The sequence below is a fragment of the Excalfactoria chinensis genome, chromosome 15, assembly GCF_039878825.1.
Source record: "Excalfactoria chinensis isolate bCotChi1 chromosome 15, bCotChi1.hap2, whole genome shotgun sequence".
NCBI lineage: Eukaryota > Metazoa > Chordata > Aves > Galliformes > Phasianidae > Excalfactoria > Excalfactoria chinensis.
In genome coordinates, this window is record NC_092839.1 from 11980001 (window position 1) to 11999440 (window position 19440).

The 19440-nt window shown below is 44.7% G+C and overlaps 2 protein-coding genes across 3 annotated transcripts in view; one reads left to right on the plus strand and one right to left on the minus strand.

The window, feature by feature from the left end:
* The window catches only part of TSHZ2 (teashirt zinc finger homeobox 2), a 202177-nt gene extending 186608 nt beyond the window's left edge, over positions 1-15569 (minus strand). For both annotated transcript variants that reach the window (XM_072350379.1, XM_072350378.1), the window contains exon 1: positions 14934-15569. In XM_072350379.1, the coding sequence (XP_072206480.1) occupies positions 14934-14973 (40 nt within the window). In that variant the 5' untranslated portion in view covers positions 14974-15569. The remainder of the gene's footprint in view (positions 1-14933) is intronic.
* LOC140259351 (uncharacterized) overlaps positions 15406-19440 on the plus strand; it is a 192542-nt gene continuing 188507 nt past the window's right edge. Inside the window, exons 1-2 of the mRNA XM_072350588.1 lie at positions 15406-15461; positions 15689-16107. Of these exons, the coding sequence (XP_072206689.1) occupies positions 15406-15461; positions 15689-16107 (475 nt within the window). The remainder of the gene's footprint in view (positions 15462-15688; positions 16108-19440) is intronic.

Sequence of the window (19440 nt, forward strand, 5' to 3'; positions counted from 1 at the left end):
TTTGCAAAGCAGAAGGTGGCACATGACTGTGAAGATGCCACTGTCAGGCATGTTGCCACCCTCACCATGGCCAACCACCCCGATGGCGTGCACTGGCAACACCTTGATGTGCTGCAGCAGCACACAGTCCCTACAAGCACAGACTGTGGTAACCCCCTGCACAGGTATTATAAGCAACAGCAGGTTGTTTTCTCCCTTGTGGACCTCAGCCTCTGCTTTTGAAAAACTGCTTGCTTATGTCTTACGATGCATTTTTACCTAATTGGAAGGGAGATAAGTAATTAAATTTAATGGAAACCAGGGCTTCAAAAGGAATACATAATTTTTGAAGCCATAATTTCTATTACTTTTTATTACCTTTACCTATGTTTTATATGGCAAAGGGTCACAGAACAGATGCGGCTGCTAAACTGGGTGGCTTAGCACACAAAGTAAGCTTCTGCAGAGAGCAGGAGCAAGTCAGAGGATATGAGTGAATTCACTTCAGACGGCAAATGAAGTTTTGAGTCATTGCTGAGTCAGGTAAAATTCCAATTTAATACAACACCTCTAAAATACGGCCTCTTCTAGATGAGGCAACAATAATCAACTAACCAAATCGACTCATAAGAGGAAGGGGAAATTCTGAGTATAAGTGCAAAAATGAATCATTATTCTGATAATGTTTTTGTTATTGTTTTTGCAGATGGATCTGAAAGCTCTAACAACTCAATTAAGTTACCACAGTCAACAAAAACAAAGAGCAAAAACAGGGCAGATACTTTCCACCGAGACACCACGGTGATGGGCACATTAGAAATGAGGTAGATTAGATAGATGAACTAGATAGACACATCTAACTGTCCTCCAGTGCACTCATTTGTTTGACAGCCTGGAAAATGCCAACATTCCTGGGATTAAATGAAAATAGAAAACTGCATTTTCACTGTAAAATACACTCAGAACTTCACGATGTCAGTTTCTCGTTGTTAAAATAAACCAGAGCCCAACCAAGCACTTCCAGAGAGGCTCGAAGTACAATACACTAGATGAAACAGTAACTAAGACACTACCAACCGAAAGCCCTTACACTGCTACTTTTTAATCCCAGCATATGAGTAGAGTGATACCACTTGCACGCACTTCAATGCACTGATTTTTCTTGAGCTCAACACCATCAAAGTGCTAAATTGCCCATCCTGCATTGCTGCCTTGAAGCCATATTCCTTTATTGCACGACTGCCATCTCCTCTACCTTTATAGGCCCATTAAATACTTTTTCTCCTGTGGTACATTTCCCCCCTCTTTGTTCATCAACAATGTAGAAGTAAACAAATGTGTTGCATATGTATATTTAAAAAAAAAACAAAACAAAAACACAAAACAAAAACCAACAAGAACTGGACTGATCCTCTGCAGAGATTTCTGGCCCAGGTTACACAGACACTGGCATGGCTTTGCTGCAGCACACAGAAAAACGCACGCACAGTAACACACGGTTAGCACTCGTGTTCATATTCAACAGCTCCATATTTTTTCCTAGCACCAGGGCACGTGAGCAAGTTCGAAGCTGGGTTTGGCAGCGTGCAGCTTGGCAGTCTCTGAGCCGGATCCCACTCTTGCCCCCTCCAGCTCTGACAGAAGTGCTGGCTGCACGCAGGGAGCTGTGCGACATCCCGGTGCTGTCGGGGAGAACAGAATCCAGCTCCTTGTGACAGTTTTCCCTACACAAAATCACAATCAGCCAAACACATTTGTAATCCACTGCAGCTGGTGTTTCTATAATTGATAGAGATATAAAAGCCCTTTTTGCTAAAGTTGTACTTTTGTATTTTTTTTTTTTCCTTGGGGGAGTTGTGAGAAAGCAGCTACCAAAAAGCGAGCTTTAAATCTCAGATAATGTAGCTCCCTTTAGAATCCCAAGCTTAAAGCAAGTAGTTATGAGTTTTAGAGATGCAAAAAAATGAAGCTAAAAACAAACATTTATTTTACTTGACGTAGCAAAACAGTGGATTAAAAAGTTAAATCAATGCGCCGTCTGAATGGTTCCTGCTGTAGCTGCAATTTCAAATGAAATAAGAATGTTATAAAAACTCTTGCGTATTAGGCACATTTGGAAATGTCTCCTTGTAACAGTTCTTTAAGTGTTCTGTCTATGAGCACTAACAGGTCACTGCACAGGAAATGCAAAAATATGTTACATTTTAATCAGGGTATATAAACCACTGTCTAGAATGTTACACTGCCCTTGGGAATCTGTAGTAAGTAGGGGAACTTTTACAAAGTCCAGGTCACTCTCCCCATTACATCACTGTTACATATATACTTATATATATATAAAAGTGTACATATATGTATATATAGCATTAGCTTATATATATATATATTAGGTTAAATTATATAGATGTCATGTATCAGAACTTTCCCAGTTGTAGGATGATGGCTAAGAGATGCTTATTTCCTTGGAGAAACTCATAATCACCCCCTTGTTCCCCTGCACGTACTTTATATATTGAAAATAGTGCATTTTAACTGAACTGCGATGTTTCCAAACAAAAATAATGACAGAAGACAAACATAAAAATGAGACTTTTCGTATACTCGCCCTAAGAACAAATTTCAGCACTTCACCTTAACACACAGACACCAATTGAAAACCTGCCTGGTTGTACCTCACAGGTGATTAAAAATGAAAGCAGGGATTTTAGCAGAGATGTTTGGGAATGATTAAGGTAAAATGTCCCTAATCCAAACAAGTGGAAACCCAGATGTCAATGTCATAACATTCCCCCAGCTCCCATAAATATTTCTCCAAGTGATTTACCTCTGTTTAACCCAAATCACAAGATCATAAAATATCTAATAAGTTCACAGAAACAGCAAAGGAGTAATGCGAGGGTGACTGTTTTCTAGATTAACATTCCTGGGATTTCAGCTATTTAACATACATAGAGAATCTGGGAGGTGACACAAAACAGTGTCCCCAGGATGTCCCGCTCTGCTCTCACTACTCCTGGTTCAACTTTTATCACCGAGTTCCAGATGGAAAGACTCCATCTCTATGAGAAATCTCCCAAAGAGGAACAAACTGAACAAAATGAAAAGCTGTGCCCTGAGTGAGAGTAAGTTACCCTGCAAGGCTTGGGCCCATTGCCCGCTGGGGAACATGGCGGCCGCCTCAACAGCGGCGCCACTCACCCCGCTGCGATTTGCATGCTGCAGCATGAGAACAGATCTCAAAGCAACAGGCCCTTTTTTATCTAAACAGATATCTGTGGTTGAAACTCTTGGCTTCATTCTTTGTATTTTTTCTCCGACAGCAGCTTTGTAGCTGCCAGCATTTTCCACACTTAGTTCCAGCCTACCTACGGCGTGCAGCTCCTCCAAGCCCAGTGTCCGCCTCAAACCCTCCGACAGCAGGCGGGCAGTGCAAAAAGTGGCTTTTTCCACACAACTGTGGTTGCCCCTGGTGCTGGGACAGCCTGCCTTCCCCTGCTGCCCGCCAACAGGGGCTATAGAGAAGTAGCAGCAGCCCAGGCCCCATCCAGGCGCCAGCTGACACGCTCCATGCTGACATTTCCCTTCCTCTGCTTTCACTGCTCAGACCCATGGCCATCCCACAGCAGGGAAAGCAATTGTCCTACTTACACCCAGCTAACACATATTTTAAGGCAATGTAATTGAAAAAGGGAAACTGAGAACTGAGCTTGCGTGGTGGAGATGGCATGCCTGGAGAATGCTGTGTCACCTTCTAAAAATTCTTTGGCAACAGCAACTTTCTGACTTTTTAAGTCAGACAAATTTGGGTGGATTATTTTTTTTCAGGGAAGGCAGAAGGTACCTCTGCAAAACGTCCATGTCAGTGCCAGAAAGCAGCGGTCCTGCAGCTTTGGACATAAAACCCTGACATGAGCCTTTTGCATTTTTGCCAAACAACATCCTACCCTAAATTTCAGGAAGAACATTTTAATAAAGGAAACACAGATTTTGGCAATGGAAAATGTTACTCTGAACAGCTCAGATCTGGAAACAGTAAAACCAGTAGAAATCAAGCTTTTGAACAGAAAAATCCAAACAACCTGGACTACACATATTGTTGTGCCCATGATATAGATGTTACTGCTGTGCCCAGGGCTATGCAGTACTCCCAGCATCCATACAACAGTGCACTCAAGACCTCCATTGGTTTTCTGCTCTTTTCAGCATCTTCCCTTATTTTCCCCTTTGTGTTATCATGCAGCTGAACTTTTTCCATGTCAAAGGGCTGCCAGGCAGGGGACGATTCTGAGCCTTGAGCAGCAGTGCTGGCTGCTTTCTCTGCCTCATCCATAGCATGCTGCCTCAACAGCTCAAGCAATCCATCTGGCTAGAGGGATCATCAGACAAAAACAAACAAACAAATCCATAACTCAGATCACAGAAAAGGTCTCGGTCTACATTACATGAGCTGCTTATTTTTTTTTAAGTGCAAGTTACACAATAACTGGCTAAGCCTACAAAATCCAGGTCTGAGTCCCTGATTCAGCCCCAGGGGTTCCTTGGCCTTAGATTTCAGTGCAGACTTAAAAATTGATAGCAGCTCCTTTTTAATCATCAACTGCTTGTAAGTTATGCATGTTTTAATGACACGCATTTAATTTTGCTCCAGTTTTAGACATACAATTTACTCAAATTCGATATAAATTCCATGGTTGTGAAATGAGGCCTTGCAATTGTTTTTAAGGGTTTTTTCAAGTTATGAGATGCATTTGAGATACAAAATTGAAGGAGTTTGGTAATGTCAGGTGATGTTTTGTTAGCTTTTGACAAGAGAAAATACTTAATACCCTCATTTTTTCCCTGCTCTGAATATTAGTTTAATTGTCACAAATAATTAAATGCTTATGAGTAAAAGACATCTTTAGACATTTTGACAATACGTATTAAGAGATGCTTTAAGGGAAATCTGCACAGATCAGCTTTTATTTGTTATGCTAAACAATGATGCATCTTGATTGCATTTGCTCCTTATTTGTGTGTGCAACAGGAGACGTACTGTGAATGATCTGTAAGGAATAAAACGACAGTATTTGACAGGCTAGGAAATGTCTGGACAGGGATATGGGATAAGGAACCCTAAAAGGGCATTGTTTGTAGAGGGGCAATGGGATAGAGACACTCCCTTCAATCTAAGGCAATGGAAGGCGCCAACAACTAAATTACGGTTAATAAGAACAAGAAATAAACATAGATTACGTACACAAGGCTCAAGTTCAAGGACTTTGGACCACTAAAATATATATATCTCATTATATCAATTATCAAAGAGAGACAAATTTCCATCCTCAGAATTTGCATATGAACTCTAATAACCTAGTATTCAGAAATAGAGGCAAGCATTAATTTCCACATGAAAAGGAGCCACGGGAGAGCTTCCCAAGTCCCCAGCTCCTGGGAAGAAAGCCCTACCTGCTGATTTGGCCCTGAACGCTCCAGCTGCTGCGGGAGGGGGAAGCAGGTGGTCTCCCAGGTACGGCAGATTAGCTCTCTATTACCTAAGATTTATTCCGACTTCTTGTCAATATAATGGCTGAAACAACCACTCCTGAAAGGTAATACGGTGTGAAAATAAGCATAAACAATCCTTAATGAATCCATAGGCTATTACGTGCACCATATTTCTTCTACAGGCAATACATACATCTCTGCTTAGAAAAAACAATGCTGCCCTTGATCAAAGCTCAGCAACTCCTGCTCACACAAGAGATGGAACTGGAAATGGTCTATGGGAACTGCTCCGGGCTAAACGCTTCTGAAAATTCAAGCCCCTCCTCAGATGCCCACAGAAAGATTTAGACCCTTAACTTTAGAAGCTGGCTTCCAAAAATTAAAGCCTCAGAGTTTTATTACCAGAGATTTCCAACCACCTCCGGTGGTCCATGTGGAAGCAAATATGCATGTTCTGTTAGACTATAATTAGAGTAGGTTTTTCATATTTCTCAGGGCAAGGCATTATGTATGAAATACAGAGCTGGATCTCAGGCTGACAAAGAAATGGAAAACAGCGTAAGGGGAAAAAAGTAACCATAATAAAATTTTCTGGTTCTGAAACTTATCACTGACCAACAACACACTGAGGATCATTTAGGAAAGTTCAAAACTTGCTTAAATTGTGCTGACAAAAACTATTCCCCTAGAAAAGATCCCCCCATTCTGAAGTTAACTGAGCCCAGCCTCCTTCTGCTGGAAGCGTGCTGACAATATTAATGTGATCTAATAGCTAGAGTAGGGAATTAGGACCAAAAGCTGTTTGACCTTGAGCAAATCAACCAATACCTCCTGCCTTCAATTTACCTTTCTGTGAAATGGGAACAAGATATTCTGCTCCACTGGGGTCATTCTACAGAGTACACAGCATTGGTAAGGAATCCTTGGGAGAAAGGTGTGAAGAAATATTACTCCACTTCCTATCAACAAGCACATGTGAGCAGGAACCATGAGCTAATCACAAGCACGAGAAAGCTTTTAATTTTTTAACATTTAATGCTACAGATAATCAATATAACTACTTAGCTTCTTTCTCCTTTCACATGTTAATTTAATGCAACTTGCACCGTGCTCATAAATGTTATGACATGGCTGAAAAACACATAAAAAATGAAGTTTGGTACACAAACATACCAGCTAGACTAAGATTCTGCTTCCTCAATACAAAACTACATCACAAAAAGATCCAGTTTGGGGTTGGTTGTTTTTTTGTCCACTCACACTGCAGACTCTAAATGAGTTCTTCCTGTATGTACAATTACAGACCTTATGAATCGAGGTGGTAATTCCCAGTGCAATTGTTTGTATATGGAAAATTCAGAGGAAAATCTTTCCTATAGAAAAAAATCCCACAACATAACAGGACTTCTGTCCAACTGAAGGGTCAGAGATAGAAATAGGTTTGTTGTCTGCACATTTCAAACTGCATCAAAGTGCAGATTTCCATCCTGATCTGCGCTTTCACTGTATAAATCCCTGCCAGCAAAGCATTACAGAGAATTTATTTATTTTCATTAAAAACAAGAATTGTGTGATGTGCTTTTTTTCTATCGAAATTCTGCACATAACAGACCAAATATAACTTCAGCAAAGTTGCTTTGGGAATATTTAACTGCTTTTTTTAACTTATGAAAGCAATATTGAATGAGATTTACTACAGTTTAAGATAAGCGGGTCTTAATTTTATATGAACAAAGAGACTTAAAAAGCAATCAGAAGGAGTTCCTACTATATTGTGGAATATCAGGCCTTGTGCAAAATGGGCCCACTTCTCTCCTACATGCATAAAAACAAATACAAGAGGCTTTTCAACTAGACGAGCCTTTTGAGAGGGATGCAGGAAGAGCCAGAGAGCTCCTTAAAACTTTATTGCTTTTATCTTCGTCAGGTTGGGATGCATCCTAAAAATGACCTATTCTTTCCATGACATGCAAGATTTTGCTTCTAATTTGACCTATCCATTTTTCCCAGAATAGGAGTGGGGATGTTGATCTGGCTCGGTTTCCCCCATGCACTCAGTAGTTCTGTTTTTCTACAGCCATCCAGAGCTGAGGATGCGTCCCATGGTCTCTTCAGCATAGTGAGTAGCTTTAATGAGCCTCGGTATCATTAGACAATACAGTTTACAGAACAGAAGGAAAAAAGACACAGAAAGGAATAAGATAGAGCTATAATAGATACAAGCTGTGGAGATGAAAGAAAGAAGTCAGCATCTCATTTGCATTAATACAATAAAAATACAGCATTAATGTTGCTAGTTGTAATTTTTTTTTTTTTTTTCAATAAAGTTGAGCTTGATTATATCTGGAAAAAAAGACAAGCTGTGCATTTCTCAGAGGCCTTGCAAGGGTTCAGGCTTTAAAGAACAGTTACTGGCTATTAACTTCCTACACTTAATTGCCACTAAAAACAATCTCTGTGAAACCTCATGTGAAAGCCACTCCTCAAGCACCACAGGTCTGATCTCCCAAAGCCCAAACTGCTTTGTTTACAGCAACAAATTCAGAGTCGCTCTTCACGTATCTCCTCCCCATCACTATGTTATATATCTTGTTTAGTGGTATTATGTGTGCATACATATAAAATTATATAGACACGCAAATACTGCACAGTTCTTCCTGAGAATCAGACAAATGCAATATTACCAGCCTCGTTTACTCAAAAATCATGAATCACACCCTCAGAAATCACGAGACTAGCTGAAAATGATGAGATGCTAAAAGAGTTGCCGTGAGAATCATGGCATTCCTCCCCTGGTATAAGAACCTCTAGGCTGTGTGCTCTCAGTCTCCCTAGTTCTCCATAGCGAGGGGGTTCAAATCAATTTTTCTTTTAGAATATGTATTTGGCACTTGGATCATCATGAGGCTCCGGGAGCTGCAGCTTTAAAAACACACACTAGGAAAGAACCTCCAGTAGATACAACTGCCAACATCACAGGCATTTTAACGTTCCAAGATACTGGTGGAATACTCAAACCCTGCCCTAAACTGCTGCCCTGCCCAGCTGGTATCGGTGAGAACGTTCCTCTCCCAGACAGGCACATGTCTATCCTTTTTGCAGGGCAGGAATCTATTTCCTACCCATTGAGGACTGCAGGTTCCATTTAGGTGTAGCATTTTACCAGTAACTGGAACAATCTGGTGCTGCACCTTAAGAAATACGGATTTTTCACAATCTAATCCTGTCATTTTGTAACTATTGTTCTGAGCTCATTTTTCCTAGGGCAAAGGGGAAAAACAGTTCTTTTTGGGAAACAAAGATTCTCTTCATTTTCCTAAATGAAACACTTAATGCAACACTTAGATCATAAGACCAGTTTTTCCACTTTTTGCCTGAAGAACCTCAAAGGTGACAAATGAAAAGCTGGCAGTTAAAGAGAGCTGTGTAAATCTAATGGGAAGCAGCATGCTTCTGTGATGCGTTTCTCCTTGAAACCTTAAAAAATACACTATTCACTGTCAAGGCATTTCGATGTTGCAAAAGCTGTTATTATAATATGGCAAAAATGACTCGGCGCCAAGATCCAGCCGCCTCAAGTGAGAGGTCACCTTAACGAGGAAGAACTGATTTTGATGTCTAAAACTACACAGAACTTTTATACTTCCCATTTGCAGAACCCTTTTCGCGCATCTACCTGAGAGCTGCTGTCCATGTGCACACTGTGACACGGTGCATTAGAAAAAGGACTCTTTAGAAGACTGTATCATCTACTGGTACCAAGAAACTGCTCAATAATTAACACAGAGAGTGGAAATGTGTTTGAGAAGTGAAGTTAGCCAAGCAAGTAAAACATGTCAGTCGCACAGGCACTAGAAAAGAGCAGCGTGCAACCCTCAGTAACACAAGTTACAGCCAGAACTCTTCCCCAGATTTTAAAGGCAGATTATGCTCTAAAGCTGGGTAGCAGAATCTGGTCCCTATTCGGATGGAAAATGCTCCTAGAAAAATACTTAAATTAATTTCAAAGCTTAACAGCCCAGTCTGACAGAGACAGTCTTTACACAAACCAGCTACCCATTGAAGCAAAGTGCTGAGTAAGAGACGCAGAACTGGACCCACTCTCATGTAAATTATTGTAATTAAATAGGTAATGAAAAACCACTGCTCTTGCACGAATGAAATGTGAGACTTCAGCTAAGAGTGTAATGTGTTTCCAATTGACTCCTATATCAGATTCGGAGACAGATGAAAATGTCTCTCTGCTTGCATGAGCACGCTTTGGAGGTACAACTTCACAAACATTTTCATTTTGCAGAGAAGAGGGATAAACAAAGGGTTATTTTAGCTGTAAAGGCAGTAGGATATTCTTTCTTAAGGCATAATGTGGCACACACGTGTCTCAACCCAAGAGGCATTAAATAGAATTCAAAACATTTTACTTTGCATTTACTAATAATACATCACCCAGTAGACGAACCAGGCCTTATTCTCCCTTCCATGAGCTGACACGGTATTTTTTTCTACATTGGAGCTCTTAAGATCTGCACAATAGCTGAACACAATAAGTGTTTAGCCTCTGGTTCCAACTGTAATTGATAGAGTACAGTTCCATTCCCTCTGCTGCTGCTAAGTTGGGAACTGCAGCCACAGCAACTGACAGCTTTCCCCCCCCCAACCCCCTGTGAGTCTGGAGTTGCTCTCTGGGAGTGATGTCCTCACCGGGACGTGGAGGGAAACGAGCGGAGAATGGCTCACCCCAGCACTGGGCTGTGCAGGAACTCCAGGGACCTCTTCTAGGGGAAACGGTTGCTGCAGGTGGGTGCTGCTAATGGGACTGAAAAGCAGGGGAGAAAGCTCTGGGAGGAAACAGCAAAACCCTGCAGTCTGAAGAAAACAGGCTTTTCGATTAGAGAGCACAGAGGAGGGAGAGCGTTTACTGAAAAGAATCTCTGACAATGAGTGTATTTGTAAAAGTGCTGTAAGATTATGTCATTTACTGGAAACTCTTGGTAAGTCCCAGTCTTTATATAGTGATAATATAGTGAGCTTTGAGATGTGAGATTCAAGCTGAAATAAGGAAACAGCCGAACTGAACGCGACTGCAAATTGTCCCATGTGGGCCTGAGTTCTGACATGGGAAAGAATCACGCTGTGGCTTTGGGCTTAGTAGCCTGAGTCCAGATTTCAATGCAGATGGCGACTAATTTTGGTGGCTCTTTAGCTGCAAAAGTACCTATTTTGGTACGTATTTAATTAACCAGGATTTAAAGCCTCCTCTTGTTTGTGAACACCTTGGCTTTTTTGTCATCTGTCAGCATCACAATGTGCACAGGAACTGAAAGGTTCTGAGGCATGAGCTATTTAGGTGGTTTTGATGTGGACTTGCTTTTCTGGAGGATGCTTAAACAAAGCACTGCTGCCATTTCTACAGTTTCATTCAGTGCTGCTTGCATGGAAACTATTTCTATTCCCATATAATAAAGGATACAAATAATGCCTGAAAAGCCACAACGCTCTTGGTTCTTAATACATGTACATACTGCTTCCTTTCATCACACAAATGCACACGGCAGACCTAGCTGGCCATCTACTCTGCTCCCTAAAGAAGGAGAATTTCACTTTCTAAATACGCCTCTGTTTTCAATAACCTTTACTACTAAAGTGCAGACTGCAGCTCCAACGTACTGACTGCTACCCATCTTCTGCTTGCCACTATTTGGGGACCTCTCCAAAACAAGACTGCCTTGTTCTGCTGCACCAACAAACACAATAAATGTGGCTGATATCTGCTCCTGCTGTACTTTTCAAGGGCTCTGGTTCTTAGATAGCCTGCTGGAGCACGGAGAGAAAGAAAAGAAGAAAGACGAAATTGCACTCGGAAAAGGCGTTAAGTCCGGATTCGTCTTTCATGCTTTAAAAAAGCAAACTAGCAATTCATGATCACAAAATAAAATATGCACATTTAAACAAGCTGCAGGGGAAAGGAGAGTTTAATCCAGTGAAATTGTGTTTGAAAGCTATTTCATACCCCTAGGAATAAAATCTGAATAGCAATTTTGCTTTGCTCCCACCTTTTTTCCACCCTTCTGTTAATATATTACCATTTGTTATGGGATCGTTACAAGAGTTCTACCCCAGAGGTGGCTGCGTTGCATGGAAGGACGAAGCACATTCCGGGCCTGGGTCTCCTCTCCTCTTACTCACAGGGGCAGCCGGCGCTCATCGCAGCCGCACCAATGTGAGCAAAGCTATTCCTGCTTTGTACCTGAGTGGGAGAAGAATTCGGCCCTGTCTGCACAGCCCTTGTGATCCGTTTGGAGGAAGGCGACGGCACAAACGGGTCCTTATTGGAAACAGAAGTATGATACTAACACAGACACCGGCATAACGAGCTCCAAAAACCTGCTCTAAGAATTATTGAAATGGATGTGACGGTAAAAAGTGACGATCCAGAGCAGATTCGGCCCTGGAAAGATCAAAATGCATTCAACGTAACGCTGGCATTGCTGTGCAATGAAGTATCTTTAACAGTATGATCTGAGATCAAAAATCCCCATCGTCAAACATAAATAGTGCCCCGTTTATCCAATTACGCTACCTCGCTTCATTACAATGCTCTGTAATATATTTCTTAGGAATACAAGGCTTAAAATTAATAATAGAACAGGACAAAATTGCCATGTATATTTCTCTAGATAGATTTTCATCTAGCAGCAGGACTTCACTTCTGATTCACTCACTGGTTCTCTCTAACCTTTACATTATTCATTAATCAAACTAGAAACCTGCTTTCAAAGTCAGCGCGTGGTAGTAATTATTTACAGTTGTGCATAGTATTTAATTTTAAGCAATGACAAAAGCAGGCATGTCCAGAATCATAAGGCTTATCATTTTTCTTCCGTTGGAGGTGAACTATCTAAGGGAGCCAAAAGTTGCAAACTTCTCTTCAATATCTCTGCTGCCATCAAGACAAAATGCAGTGCAACTGATACCTTTGAACTTGCACGAGTAAAAATAAATACGGTGAAAATTAAGTAATATATAATGTATTAACTCCTTTAATAAAAGGAATAAAGAGATTTGCTATCAGCCTTGATGAGCGATTCGTTTCTTACTGCACAGTCTGTCTACTGTCACTTTGAGGCATTTTGCACAGCAGAACCTCAGCACTATCCTGAAAATGAAAGTCACTTTTAAGAACTACACACAAGAGGCACGTCTGCTCTTTGAAAGCCCCCAGCCCCCCACAAACACACAAACACAACTTCAAAGCAGGAGAGCCATTGCCAACGTACAAACTGACTTCAAATCAGTTATGCTGAATGAAACCGGACTGCTTTTGCAGCGCGTTGCTCACCTGAAACAACACTGCTCTGAGGACAAACAGAATCACAGACATGCACTGTGGCAGCCCAAGGCACGCTTCATAACGGGAATAAAGACGGAGAGACGCTATTGTGGCCATTCAGATTTCTACCTCCTCACTACGGCTGGCAAAATACTGCAGTGCTCTGGATAGAAATATTTCTTACTGTATTCTCACAGCGGGGAAATCCTGGGAAACAACAGGATGGGTTTTGCTCACAGGAATGTACTTATTCTGCAGCCTATGCTTCTGAAACAGAACAGGATGCCCCTGCTACAGGAAGATACTACACACGGCGCAGGCAAAAATTCTGCTTTGAAAATAAAATAAAATGAAGCCTCATAGTCCTGACAGAAAGAAAAAAGGAGCAGTTCCAGCACTGTCACTGTGATGATCAGCATCCATGAAAAAACAGCTATTTATCCTGCAAGTTGAACACGTTAATGCCTTATTCGGATAGAACCCCTTTGTGAATAAAACAATAATAGCGACTCGTCAGAGAGTTCTTCTGGATATATATATATATGAATACATATCCGTGCTGAGTTTGCCTATCATTTACATTGGAAGGGATTGCTGCTTGCCAGCCATCACACTGGCAGCCTGCGTAGGAGCATCACTGCTCGTGTCCCAAAAGGCTCTCCCTGCACGCCACTGTCCTACACCCATATGAATAAGGCAATAAGGCAAAACATGCGAGTTCATCAAAGTTACACACCTCCCAGTTTCTCAAAAAGAACATTTGCCTCTGAACGTGTCCCAAGCACTACTTTGCAAAGTTTATTGGAGCCACTAGAGTTGTCCGTGCGTTTTGTCCCATGGACAACGTGACAAGAAGAAAATATTCGGAGTGGAAAAATTAACAGACCGTTTGGAAAGCACAAACATGAAATATTAGTTTTCTTTGGAGAACTAATCTGACAAAGGACACACAGAAAAAAAAAGGGGGGAAAAACCCGCCTACATTAAAAGCCAAACAAGATAATAATTGTGCGTGTCTGGCTAAGAGAATCTAGAGGGCAAGCCTTACGTCATTGGCACTTGGGTTACCATGGTGAGTGATTTATTGATATATATCAAGAATGAATAGATCAAAGGCAGCAAGATGACAGGTGATCAATCAAATGTCAAATCAAAGCTGGCAATCAACTGGAAAGCTGATTTTTCAGTGGGTGGGTCTGGCAGAAGAAAAATGAACTTCCATATTGCGCTTCCCAGAAACAAAACCCCATCAGACTATTAAGGGAAAATAAAAAGCAATTAAGCAGGCTGGAAGAGAACTCTTTGAAGAGATTTACTACTCGGGCCCGCTCATCTTGGCCCCCAAACGAAAAAGAACATCCTACGAATGGCAAAGCAGGACGCTCCCAAAGTTGCAAACTATTTCCTCCCCTAAGACAAATAAATTAATAAATAATAATAAAGAAGAACGGTCGCAAAAGCACTTGGCGCGTGCAAACACACAAACTCGGATAGGAAACAAAAGAAGAATTTGATTGGAAAACGCGGCTCGTCTTGCAGCAGTGACAACGCTGCGCTTTATTTCCTGTTGCAATTTTCACCACCGCTGATCAAAGGCTGAACTTCCCCGCCGGGTTCAGCGCCGCAGCCCCTGCACTATTTCAGGCACACGCGGCGCTCGGGCAGCGCTGCCACAGCCCCGCGCCGGGAGGGCGCAGCGCCCCGACCCGCTTCGCCACGCGCGTTTGGGAAACAAAACCACCGCGGGGAAAAAGAACGAGCGGACAGTAGTGATAATAAAGAGAAAGGGTCGGAATGAAATGAAGCCCGAAGCGGGAAGCAAAGCGGAGGCTGCTCCCGGGCAGGGAGAGGGGCCGGGGGAGAAGGGGAGAGAGAGGAGGAAAGTTGGGGGGAAGTTTGGCCGAAGCGGGCGCGGGGCGGCGGGAAGGGGTCGGGCCGGAGCGGCTCGGGCAGGGCCGCAGGCGGCGGGCACGGAGCGGCACGGGGAGATCCGGGCACGGAGAGGGGGAGGGCGAGAAATAAATACGGCTCCGGCCCGGGAAGGAGAGGGTGACCCTCAGTAATAATAAAGATGGGGGGGGGAAGGATCGGAAGGAGCGGAGAGGCAGCGCTGCGTAAGGGGATGGCTTCTCCTTACCTGCAGCCCGTTTGGGTGCTTGCTGTTTCCTCCTTGGCATCGCTCTACTTTCTCCAATCTCACTTCTGTCCCCAGATCCGGGAGCCCTGAGCCGCTCCGGAGCCGTGTTCGTGCGCCTCAGCCGCGGCCCCGGCACCCTCAGCCCCGGCCCCCCTGGCTGCGCTCACAGGAACCTGTTTGCCTTTATTTTATTTCAGAGATCTACGTTTCTCTCTCTCTCTTTTTTTTTTTTTTTTTTTTTTTTTGGTTGGCTTTTTTTTTTTTTTTTTTTTAACTGTTGCAACACTTGCTTTGCTTTGATTCAAACATCCAAGCTCAGGAGCAAATGAAAGGAGCCCACGGTACCAGAGAGCGAGAATAAATAAATAACAAAATAGATATGTATATATCAGAAAGGCGGCTCTGGGAATGCGGCGGGGCTGCCGGGCTGCTTCCTCCCTCTCCTCCCTCTCCTCCTCCTCCTCCTCCGCGGATGGCGGAGCGCTGCCCGGCGGCGCGCGGTGTGTGCGTGCGCGCGGAGCGCTGCAGGTTCGGTGCTGTCAGCTGGCAGGCAGTGAGTGATATGGGAGAGGACAGGGAGGCTTCGGAGGGAAGGAAATCTGCTGTTCGCACACACACGCGCGCACACACACACTCACACACGCACACACACACACACACATACACATACAGGCAGGGCGAGGCGATGCCAGCAAACATCGATCCGCTGAGCAAACTGCACATTAACAAACTCCTCCTCCGCGCGCTGATGACAGGAGGAAATTTACTCCGCGCAGTTTATTAAAGAGACAGCGCGCGCCGCCGCCGGGACCACGCCACCTGGGGCGCGCGCCGCCGACGCCCCCCCACGCGCGCGCCCCCTCCCACGAGCGCGCGCCCCCCTCGCCCCACGCGCGAGTCCCGGTACCACGTGCGGCCGCGCGCGGAGCCTCCCGGGGAGGGCGCTGCGGGGCGAACCCGGGGCTGCGTCCGTGCGCGGCGGGGGGTCCGTTCCTCGTGCTCCCTCACGGCCGTCCCGCGCTCGGCGCGAAGTTCGGCGCCGTTCCGGTGTCTCCGAGCCCATCTCGGGCTCCGCCCGCGCAGAACGACCCGCGGCGCGGCGGCCGAACGCAGAGCGGGAGCGCGGTGCCCCATCTCCGTCCCGAGACCCCCCGCACCCGGACGGGAGCTGGAGGTACGTCTGTGCGCCCGACCGCCCTCAGCCCGCGGAGCCCGGCGGACATGGCGCGGGTTGGGGTCGCTGCCCCGTCCTTCTGCGCGCGGCTCTTCCCGCGGCCGCCGGCAGCACCTGGAGGTGTGAAGACAGCGGGATCCGACCCGCGCGTCCCGGCCTCAATCGTGCGGGGCTCGTTTTGCAGAGCGCATTTCGCGGTGTTCTGCAGAGTTTGCAGCAGAGCCGAGTTCCGTGCTGCTTTTGTTGCTGTTTGGCCACTCGTGTGTTTCCAGTGACACTGTTGGGATGAACGGGAACCGTTCGCGTCCCGCTCAAACCGCTGCGCCAGGCCCGGCTGTGCGCCACGCGGTGCAGCCCCGGGCTGTGCCGGGCAGTGGGGGCTTCCAGGGAAAACCCCGCAGTGACCTTTGGTTTGGCAGCCTGGTAGGAAAGCTCCCTCCTCGCTGATCTCACCTAGATTGTTCCAAAGCCTTCCCCAACCGAACGCAAGCAATTGTTATTTGTTTTTATAAGCAATCTGAAAGTATTTATTGGTGCAAGCAGATGCTTAGTTTGAAAGATAAAATAGGATAACACTACCATAAAAGACTCATTTTTCCACCTCTGCCGAGCATAACTCACTCAGAAGTGAGCAGCTCTGCTCGAAGCACTCAGCACTGCTTGGTCCCTTTGCAGCCCCGCACAGTGTGTGTGGAATCCCACCTATGTGCACGTGGGGTTCTGTGCTGCCCACTGCAGCACCCACAGCTTTGGGGCAGTGGTGCTTTGGGGACAAGAGGTGGCAGTGCCTGATGTCGGCATGGTGCTGGGCCTGCAGCACAGTGACCAACCAGGATTTACTTCTTGCATCTCACCCGCCCGGGTTTGTGATTCAGTGATGCAGTGTCTGTGCTGCTACCCAGGTCAGCAGAATGAAGGTACTTCCAGTGGGAAGTTGCGTTCTTTCTCTCTCCCCTCTGGTTGCATGGGGCAGTACTGCACCTCTGCTTGGGATGGTTTGATTGTTAGTAGGTAATTATGAGGAGCTGTATGTTATTGTGCGGAGTTGTGTATGAAGAGCCCTTGTAAGGTGGTGCGGTTTTTATTGTCTGTGTGATGTTGTGGGATGCTGCTGGGCACCGCAGGGCAAGGGGACCGAGTGCATCCCTCTGATCTGAACCTCTCCACCTGGGTCTGCTCCTCTGTGCAGGGAGGACGGCCACCACCCACGGATGGGGCAGAGCTGGGCTCCAGTGCAGCCTGGGATGGGCAAGGAGCAGCTATTGTTCTCCCGGCCATGGCTGGAATCCAAACGCTCCACGCTGGGCATGGTATTTGTATCGGTGGTGTTTTCAGTCTCAACATGCAAGATGAGAAAGTCACTGCTTTAAATGGTTACTCCTTTGGGAAGGGGAAATCGAGAAGATGGACTTCTAGCAGAGCACTAGTGAGATGGCACCCTATCCTCGGTGATAAATGGGAGCATTAACAAGGCTTGGTTGAGAGGAGCCCTACAGATTTATGGCTTCCTGTCTCCACCAGCAGATGCCATTATGGCTGACAGAACAGAATGCCTTTCAAGAGGGAACTGGGATGGGATTATGAAGAAGGGGAAAAAAAAGCCAGCAGAATCTGGTGTCCATTTTTATCCACTGGTCAGAATCCGCCGATAGCTTTGAATAGAGCCGAGACTGTACAGCAATTGTGCACTCCTCCTCCTGTTATTTATAACTATGTTGGTGAAGGTCATTTAGCATCTCTTTTAGCACAGGAAGAACCCATAATATTTACTGAAAGCATTTTTGCACTCTTGAAAATTAGGGATAATAAAACGAACTGATAGCACTGGAGGCTTCCTTGGCTTATCCAATGGAATAATCCCGATGGGTGCTTAATGTTTACTTTGGAAACGTAGCAAATGATTCTGAAGCTGTATTGAATTTTATCTATTTTTATTGCATTGCGGAATAATATTTCCCTTTCCTGACAAAATGTTATGACCAGGAATAGTGATGGCAGTTATGCACGTTCAAAAAAGAGTAATCAAATCTCATGCTTCAGGGCATGAGCTGAACTCCCTGCCGGGATCGGGATGAAGTTCTCTCCCCCCACCTTCACTGCTGTGCAGTCAGCAAGGTGTGCTTGCAGAGTATTGCCAGTGCCTTGGTTAGGTGCAGGTTACATGGAACAGGAGTGGGATCCGGGACAGTGAATTAACTCCATCGCTGTGGCTGTGGGGTGTTTCTGGTCTGATTTTTCAAGCTAAAGCACGTGATTTGGTGCGCATTACAGGAATTTACAGTTTGCAGGCATTTCCACTTGCTGTAGAGAGTCAAATGTGATGTGTGTATTTGATTTCAGTAACTGCTCCCATCGTGAGCAGTCACAGAGACCTCAGCTGTTCACCTAAGTCTCTCATCATACCGTGTGCTGCCTGTCCTATGGCTGCCATGCTGGTTCATTTTTCTGGAGTTCCCTTTATGCAGGTACAGCAGTCATCTTCAGTGACATTCACCTTGGACCTTAGGCCTTTTCCACTCTTACTGCATGAAATAAATAAAGAAAGAAAGCAAAATGGGTAATTCTGGCAAGTTCTGCCAAAAAAAGAATCACAGACAACTTCAATATTTACTTCCTTCTTCTTCGAAACTGCTCCCCTTAAATAGATAAATAGATAAGTAGACAGACAGACAGACAGACAGGTAGACAGACAAGTGTGTTTTTGCAAGGATTCTCAGAGAACCTTGACAGGCAGACTGTTGTTTCCTGGCAGAACGCACAGTGCTGTGGTCAGGTCTCTGTGCAGTGATGGGGCTGGCTGTGCTGTGTTCCTCTTGAGGCACATCCACCAGCACAGCGCACATTCAACCACCCTTCTGTTCTCGTGCCCTCACCGTTTGAAATCTCTCCTGGTGATGAATGTGTTTTGGAAACATATTTGTTCCCTTTTTGATTTTATTTTATTTATTTATTTATTTATTTGGTGCTCACAAATGAAATAGAGAAGAGTTTCTTTCCTTCCTCTTTGCAGCAGTTTTTACTGTGTTTGACGACTTATTACATCTGCTCACCGGTAAACCCCGATTTCTTCCTTCGTTCTGTGTAGGTCATGGCTTCTGGACCTCGCGCTGCTTTCATTGTTCTGTGGCTGGACAGCATATGTTTCAGAGTGCAGCGCCAAAAACTGCATGCTTTATTGTGTCTGAAATCTTCCCAGCACCAAGTGGGATTACTTCACATGTCTAACATATGACACTCCTGTTTATACGTCCCAGTTTGACATATGCCCTTTTTGCAACAGCATGACACTGTTGACTCATGTACTGCTTCTGATTCACTGTAACCCCAGATGCT